General features: G+C 29.7%; 2 protein-coding genes across 2 annotated transcripts; one reads left to right on the top strand and one right to left on the bottom strand.

Moving 5' to 3' along the window:
- Positions 1 to 219: 219 nt before the first annotated feature.
- On the top strand, positions 220 to 1119 carry GO595_007294 (ARF GAP-like zinc finger-containing protein; the record flags this gene model as incomplete). The annotated part of the gene is made up of 1 exon (XM_067920743.1): positions 220 to 1119. One exon carries the CDS (start codon positions 220 to 222, stop codon positions 1117 to 1119), a length of 900 nt encoding a protein of 299 aa, XP_067772813.1.
- A 5196-nt stretch (positions 1120 to 6315) lies between these two features.
- On the bottom strand, positions 6316 to 7464 carry GO595_007293 (IQ motif, EF-hand binding site; the record flags this gene model as incomplete). Its single annotated transcript, XM_067920742.1, has 1 exon — positions 6316 to 7464. The coding sequence occupies one exon, from the start codon at positions 7462 to 7464 to the stop codon at positions 6316 to 6318; it is 1149 nt and encodes a 382-aa protein (XP_067772812.1).
- Positions 7465 to 7664: the final 200 nt, after the last annotated feature.

The following is a 7664-nucleotide window of genomic DNA, read 5'->3' as shown; positions in this document are numbered from 1 at the left end:
AGGGATTGAAAGGAAGTGCGACAAAATTTAGTTTTGATGTGCCAAAGATTCTTTTTCAAATCTTCAACTTACACTTCCAGTTTCCTCTGATGAAGTCAACAACTTTGAAAAGAACACAGATATTCTTGGAAAATCACTCGAAGGATATTATACGTTATATTGGAAGCGATTAAAAGTCTCATTTACACACACCCCTGCCATCAACCACGAAGGCTATTTATGGAAGAAAGGCAGTGGTTTTACCAAATCTTGGCAAAAAGCGATATTTCATATGTCAAAAATCATACATTATCATATTTCCATGGAACAGAAGACAGTGATAAGCCACAAGGTATCTTACCCCTGTTATTGACCACAGTTAAACCTATTAAGGATCCAGAACGCCGATTTTGTTTCACGATCATATCGCAAGAAAAAGTCTATGTACTACAGGCGTTAACTGAATGGGACATGAACGAATGGATCGCAGTCATCCAAAACAATATTCAATATCTGTTAGATCATAGTGGGGAAGATATCAAAGAAACTACTACATTTACGAAAGATTCTAGCAATGACTCACCATTATCGGTCGAGTGTAATTGTGTTTGTGCAGATTGCGGTGCACCAAATCCAGTTTGGTGTTGCATCAATTGGGGAGTTTGCATCTGCATCAATTGTAGTGGAGTTCATCGATCATTGACCACATCAGTTTCTAAAGTTCGATCATTAACCTTAGATCGATTAGATCCCACCACCAATAAGTTATTTTTAGCGATTGGTAATTCTAATGCTAATTCCCATATTAGAGAAGAACGTTGGGAGCGAGAAAATCAACCCTGGCGTTACGAAGAGAAACGAGAAGAGTATATCCGGAAGAAGTACTTGCAGATGTCATATTTTGCCAACAACGGCGAAAGCTATGACATGCACGAAGCGATAAGAGATGGTAACGTTCTCAAAGTTTACTCGTGCATTTGCGACATGAAAAAGCGTCAAATCAATCCGACCAACGGTTATACCCCATTACACGAAGCAGCCTCAGCCGGTAACCAGTTGATTACTTTGTTGTTGGCTTTGAATACAGATAACTTAAATGCTTTAGATGAAGAATGGTCAGCTTTGGCTTATGCAACTTAATATAATAATAATGATGCAGTCGAAGTGTTGTTACAATGCAGTTTGTAATCCAAATGCTTCACATATTGTACACCCATATCAAATAGCAAAGGAAAATGGTAACCAGGCAATTATAGCAATGATGTTACCTTATTGAGATAGAGAAAAAATATGGAACAGCATGCTACAAACTTAAAGCCACCACATCCTTTGTCGTGGCAAGCAAGCAATGATACAAAGAATACCAAACTTGAAAGATATGCAACAATTAATTTACTTGGAGCAATGGATTTCCAGTAAAAAAAATTACGATCGAAAAAAATGTTTTTTGTTAATGAGTCTTAAAGTGTTTAAAGACTTCAGATTATAAATGTAACTATTTTTAGTAAAACTATTTAATGAAAGTAGATGAATTGAAGAATTTTTCATTCAAAATCCCCAAAAGAAAACGCGAATAATTCATTGTCATTATCCATTAGACTTATGGGATAAATACACATGTACATCTTCAACAGGTAAAACACTTGAACAAATTATAACGAATAATAATTGTTCAATGCTTATCACAGGTCATACACATCCAAGTGAAACAACATTCATCCATACGAATGGAATGCTTGAAGTTGTTGCATCAGATCTTCTTAAACATAAAGGTTTTGGTATTATCACTATTGATAATGGTCGAATTGTTTATCATTCATTAAAAATAGATGACGTTTTACAAAATGCTTTTGTGACTAATCCAATTCCTATTAATCAAGTAAGCACATTATCGATATTTAATCAAAAGGACATTCGAATTCGAGTTATAGTTTATGATTCAAATCAAACATTAAATACTTTTAGCATCAATATCAATTCCCTCTTGTTCAAGAAGTAATTTGACTATTTCTATATGACCATTTTCAGATGCAATCATAAGTGCTGTTTGAAATAATTTAAATAATTTCCAAATATTATTTTGAAATAAAAAATTATTAAAATAAATTTCAAATAAAACAAATAAATATCTTTAGCATTAATATCAATTCCCTCTTGTTCAAGAAGTAATTTGACTATTTCTGTATGACCATTTTCAGATGCAATCATAAGTGCTGTTTCAAATAATTTAAATAATTTCCAAATATTATTTTGAAATAAAAAATTATTAAAATAAATTTCAAATAAAACAAATCAATATCTTTAGCATTAATATCAATTCCTTTTTGCTTTAAAATGTATGTAACAAGTTCAATATTTCCTGAAAATGAAGCAAAAACTAAAATATTTTCTGGAAGTTGATTATTTTTATGGAAATATTTTACAAGAAAAATATTTCCAATTTTTGCTGCTTCATTAATGATATTTTTATTAATTTTCATTCCTTCTTTTTCTAAATATGTAAAAATTTCATAATTAAAATATGAAACACATTTTTCTCCGAATTTTTTTAATTTGTTAATATCTTCAATTTTATTTTCATAAAGATATTTAAAGATATCATTTCGTTGAAATTCAATTGCTGTTTCATATACACCTTCAAAAGATGAATGATTTTGTTCACATAAATGAATGATTTCTTCATTTCCACCTGCAATTGCATATTTACCTGTGTTTTCTACACTTGCATTATTCATAAGTAAATATTTAAAACATTTAATTGATCCAAAGAATGCTGCATAATCAATTAATGTAACATTTTTATGATTAATAAATGAACATCTTTCATAAAGTGATGGTTCAATTGTTTGATCAAAATTATAATTTGTTTGTGATGATATATCTTGAAGTTTTTCTATTTCATCATTTCGAATTATTTTTGCAATTTCTCTTGGATTAACTCCTTCTTCAATTAATTGCTTATGAAGTTCAAAATCATTCTTTGAAAGTTCTTCATAAGCAATATTTTCTTGATCAAATAAATATTTTATATTTATTTGATTTATCTTGATTAATATGAACAAAAAATGGATTAAATGTATTTTTGATGAATTTTGATTCAAGTAAATTATGCTTAATCATGTAATTAAGTAAATAAAATGATTCTTGTGTGTTTTCTTTAAGTAGAAATTGAGAAAATAAATTTATTATTTTTGTGTTGATTTTATTATTTTCTTCATATTTTTCAATTTCTTGTAATAATCTCAAATATATATCAAAATTATTACTATCAATCAGAAGATATATATATATATATATCATTCGGAATATAATGATATCATAAGATAATGGATATTCTTTACAAAACTTGCTGATAATAAAATTTGATGATTGAGCAAAATTATCTATATTCAAACCAAAGATTATGCTTTTGAGCGCTGTAAATGTTTCCCACTCCTTTTGGGATTTCTGATTTGTTGTTGCTGATTGATTTTGATTCATTTTAGAAAAACAGAAAGGGCAACAAAGCCGTTTAAAAAACCGCCAAATTTTGTTTTTTGAATATTAACTTAAATAAAAAAATATATCATCATTTAAATTACGAATTCATGTAATATGTTGTCTTGAAGGATATAAATTGTATAGCTCGGATTTAGTGTCCCCGTACTTTTGCTGAAAGTGTACATGGGAGCAAAAAAAAGCAAAAATAAAAGAAGCAAAAGAATTGCATTTCATGACCAATTTAGAGGAGTTTTATGCAAATCGTGTGAATCTTTCTAATAAAAATGCTTTATAATGAACTTATAATCGAGCAAGCATAGTCAATTTTAATTACTAATACTGTTATTTTTTTCACATACGATACATAATCATAAAAACCGTTTATTTTGATTCCTCATTTCATAGAGAGGCCTGAATCCGTTAATATCATTGAAAATATTTGAATGTATTTTACGACAACCATAAAAAACAATCGTTGTATCTGTTTTAATTTTTTCAATTTTCAATGGGTAGATAATGCACATGAGCTATTGAAATCCTGGTCCTACATGTGCATTATCGGCATTGAAAAATTGTATCAAATACAACACCACTTTTTCATATATGTTGTAAAATCGATTACAATATTTTCAATGATTTTAACGGATTCAGGCCTCTCTATGAAATGAGGAATCAAAATAAACGGTTTTCATGATTATGTATCGTATGTGAAAAAAATAACAATAATAGTGTTATCAAAATGATTTTCACAAATTTAACTGCGACGTTTTGAATATAATTTGTTGTGAATACCACTTATTATTAGCCAAAATAAAGTTCGTCACAAAATAAAATCTTTGAAAAAATAAAAACAATCAATTTTTTACATATCTTAGAAAAATGATATAATTCGAGTAATTGTCGAAACATCGTTTGAAGATACAATTATGTTTTGTTTAAATGTGATTTAAAGATATCTATTTTCAACCATTTTGATATAAGGATCAATATAGGGTTATATATTCTACCTGTAGCCAATTTCAATAACTCATCAAACAATAGATCTATCTTCAGGTGTAGAATATTTCTAAATTTCGAAATTGGAATCTTCGAAAAAATTAATTGAAAGCTCTTTGATCTATTTTACACCAAATAGGACAAGAAAAAAAATACTAGTATGAATTATAACTTCTAAATATCATATAAATATCGTTCGATTAATTGGACGCCTGTGAGTTAGTGAATACATCTACAAGGAGCTTGATGTGTAATCAACATAATTCTAAGTCGAGCAGACCAAGCATGGGCGGGTCATTTGGCCTTCCTGAAAAACTATAAACAGATTGAATACTTGTCGTATTTTCAGAACAGATGTTTGTGTTGAGATTGATCGACTTGGATGAATTACAACTATTCAATTTGTTCCGGTTATTATGTAAATTTTCAGTATTAAAATATTTAAAAAGTCATTATACCATGAGGTTAAACAGATGTAGTAGTCAAATTTATTATCAAAAATTCATCGTAATAAAACAAAATTATTTCAAAAACAAACAAAACGCTAGAAAACCGCACACAGGAACATTTAAATTTATTTTACATTTGCAACCACCATATCCGCGCAATTATGATGATAACCCACCTGCAGATTGGGACATATGTTACATAAATAAAACAGCCAGGTGGAGATGTCCAGCTTTCGTTAGATTATGAAATGGTGAAGTTCGTCGATGAAGTGTATGCAAGAGAAAAAACAAATGGAGAGAGCACCTTAAGGGTTCACATAAATATGATATTCCCGAGGATAAAGATGATCAAAGAATAATAAATATAACGAAACACAGAATCGCAATGAGTTTAACACGCCCGCAAGACAATCAAATTCGAAAAATAATTCAAGAGTCAACAGCATTACTTACTGGCTGTTTAGACATTTCGATTTCGAAGATTACAACAAATCACTTTAATACATTTGTTCAAAAAAATTTAGAATGCGGGATAAATATTGGGAAAATATATGGCAATAACACTCCAAATTTAAACAATTTTACATACCATTTATCATAACAAATTCGATGAATTTAATCGCAAATATTGAGAAAGAGAAACCGATAACAATATTTGAAGAAAAAATCACTTGCAATGTTGGACATTATATGACCAATTTAGGAACACAAACTCTAAGTTCAAGACTTATTCTCGAAATATCTAAATAAAATTTTTAATACAATATTTCATTTCACATGTCTAATGAGTTTTTATATGTATATATATATATATATATATGTATATATGCGCTGAAAAATTTTTATAAAACGATAGGTACACGAACCATTTTCATGTACACTAATTCCAAGCTATAATAAATTGAAACATTGTCTCATTTTAAGATGTAGATATATTGAGTAGGCAATTGCCTTTTTAATAATTAATTATAAACGTATGTACTCAAAAGCATTCAAAAGTGTCTCAACCGCCTGTTTGTTTTTTTATTATAATCTAATATTTTCACAATTTCACCTGAATTTTTACCAGGTATAGTTTTCGCTAATTTTGGTTTATTATTATTATCATTTACAACAATTAATTCATCGAATATCTATATTGAAACAGAGTTTATATATTATGATTACACCGTTATTATTTATTCTTATTATAATGAAATTTGTAAACTGGACCAAACACAATCCAATCTCTTCCAAGATATGCATTAAAGACTTTGATTTTGTGAGTTCATTACCAAATTATGAAGAACTTCAAAGAATTATTTCATTTCGTAGTACAAACAGAATTACAAAATCTTTTTATATTAATAAATTATATTTTATTTTTCGTATGAATATATATATAATTTAAGTAAATTAAACATTTATTCGTTTACTTTGGTGGTGACCTCCTCCTCTTCTTCTTCTTTGGCTTAGGCTTTGGTAATGGTCCTCTTATTCTATGTCTCAAGCAATACAAAAGTTTAACCTTATCCATAAATGCCTTTTGTTCCGCTAATATTTCATTCTGTTTAGCTCTTTGCTTACTTCTTTCAAGCTCAAGTTTTAGTTGCTGTTCTGCTTCTTCTTTTTTCGGCTTTAGTTCTTCATATTCCTTCGTCGCCTTCTCAATTCTGTCGGTTAACTCTCTCAATTCGGTTTTCTTTAGCTTTGTTTCGCTTTCGTATTTCTGCTGCCACTCTTGGCTCATCTCGGATATCTTCGTGCGGCGACGATTAAAGTATGCTAATGTTTCGGAATGCACTCTGTGTTCATTTTCAAGCATCATTTTGGCATCTCGCATTTGTTTGGTTAATGCACTTTGGGAAAGTTGGTTCATCTTGGCAACTGCAGCAAGGTGGGCATTACGTTCATCATCACGTTGGGCTTTCTCAGCATCATTATGTGATTGTATTTGTATTAATTGTTCTTTTTGTTCTTTGATTTGAGTGTCAAGCGACTCAATTCGGGTTTTCATGTCTTGCTCAGTCTTTTGGATTGAGGTACTGAGGTCTTCAATCTGTTTCTGCATTTGTTTATCTGTTTGAATTATTTGCATCATGGTTTCATACTTGCTCTTACGATCATTAGTCCATTGAGCAATCCATTGAAAGGATTTGTTCTGAAGTAAATCTTCACGAAATGCTTCAAAAAGTGATATGAGAGCTGATCTCTCATTTTGGATTTTTAAAAGATTTTCTGATACATTGGGAGATTCCCTAAGACGGCGGCAAAGATCGCGTGTGAGATCTTGAAGTTCTCGAGCTTGTTTTTCAATTTCTTCTTGATTCTGCTTATATCGTGTTTTATTACTAAGTGATTTAAGCTCACTTCTCTGCTTGATCAGTTGCTCATAGTGAAGTTCTTTCTTTTTTTGTTCATCGATTAGTTGGGAAACAGTATCGCCTAAGATATTTGAAAGTTCATCTCGTTGTGTAATTACATTTGGTGTGAGACTTTGAAGTACACGAAGCCGGTCAAGACAATCCTCAACAGCACCAGCAACACAAATAGCTTCCAGTGGCTTAAGCTTGCACTGCATGCCTTGGAAGTTAACGTATTAAATTAAACGGTTTATTACATTATATATTCAATTGTTGATTTATTAGATCTCATAGAATATTTTAAATTCATTACCCGTGTAAAATTGCGCAAAAACTTTTATAAAAATATATGTTTTAATTAATTGAATTTTTTCAATTTTGTTAAATTTTCAAATCTCTTTAGGGATTGGAAAAATGC

The sequence above is a fragment of the Histomonas meleagridis genome (genome assembly GCF_020186115.1).
Source record: "Histomonas meleagridis strain 2922-C6/04-10x chromosome Unknown contig_51, whole genome shotgun sequence".
In the NCBI taxonomy this organism is placed as follows: domain Eukaryota; phylum Parabasalia; order Tritrichomonadida; family Dientamoebidae; genus Histomonas; species Histomonas meleagridis.
This window is presented reverse-complemented; position numbering and strand designations above follow the sequence as displayed.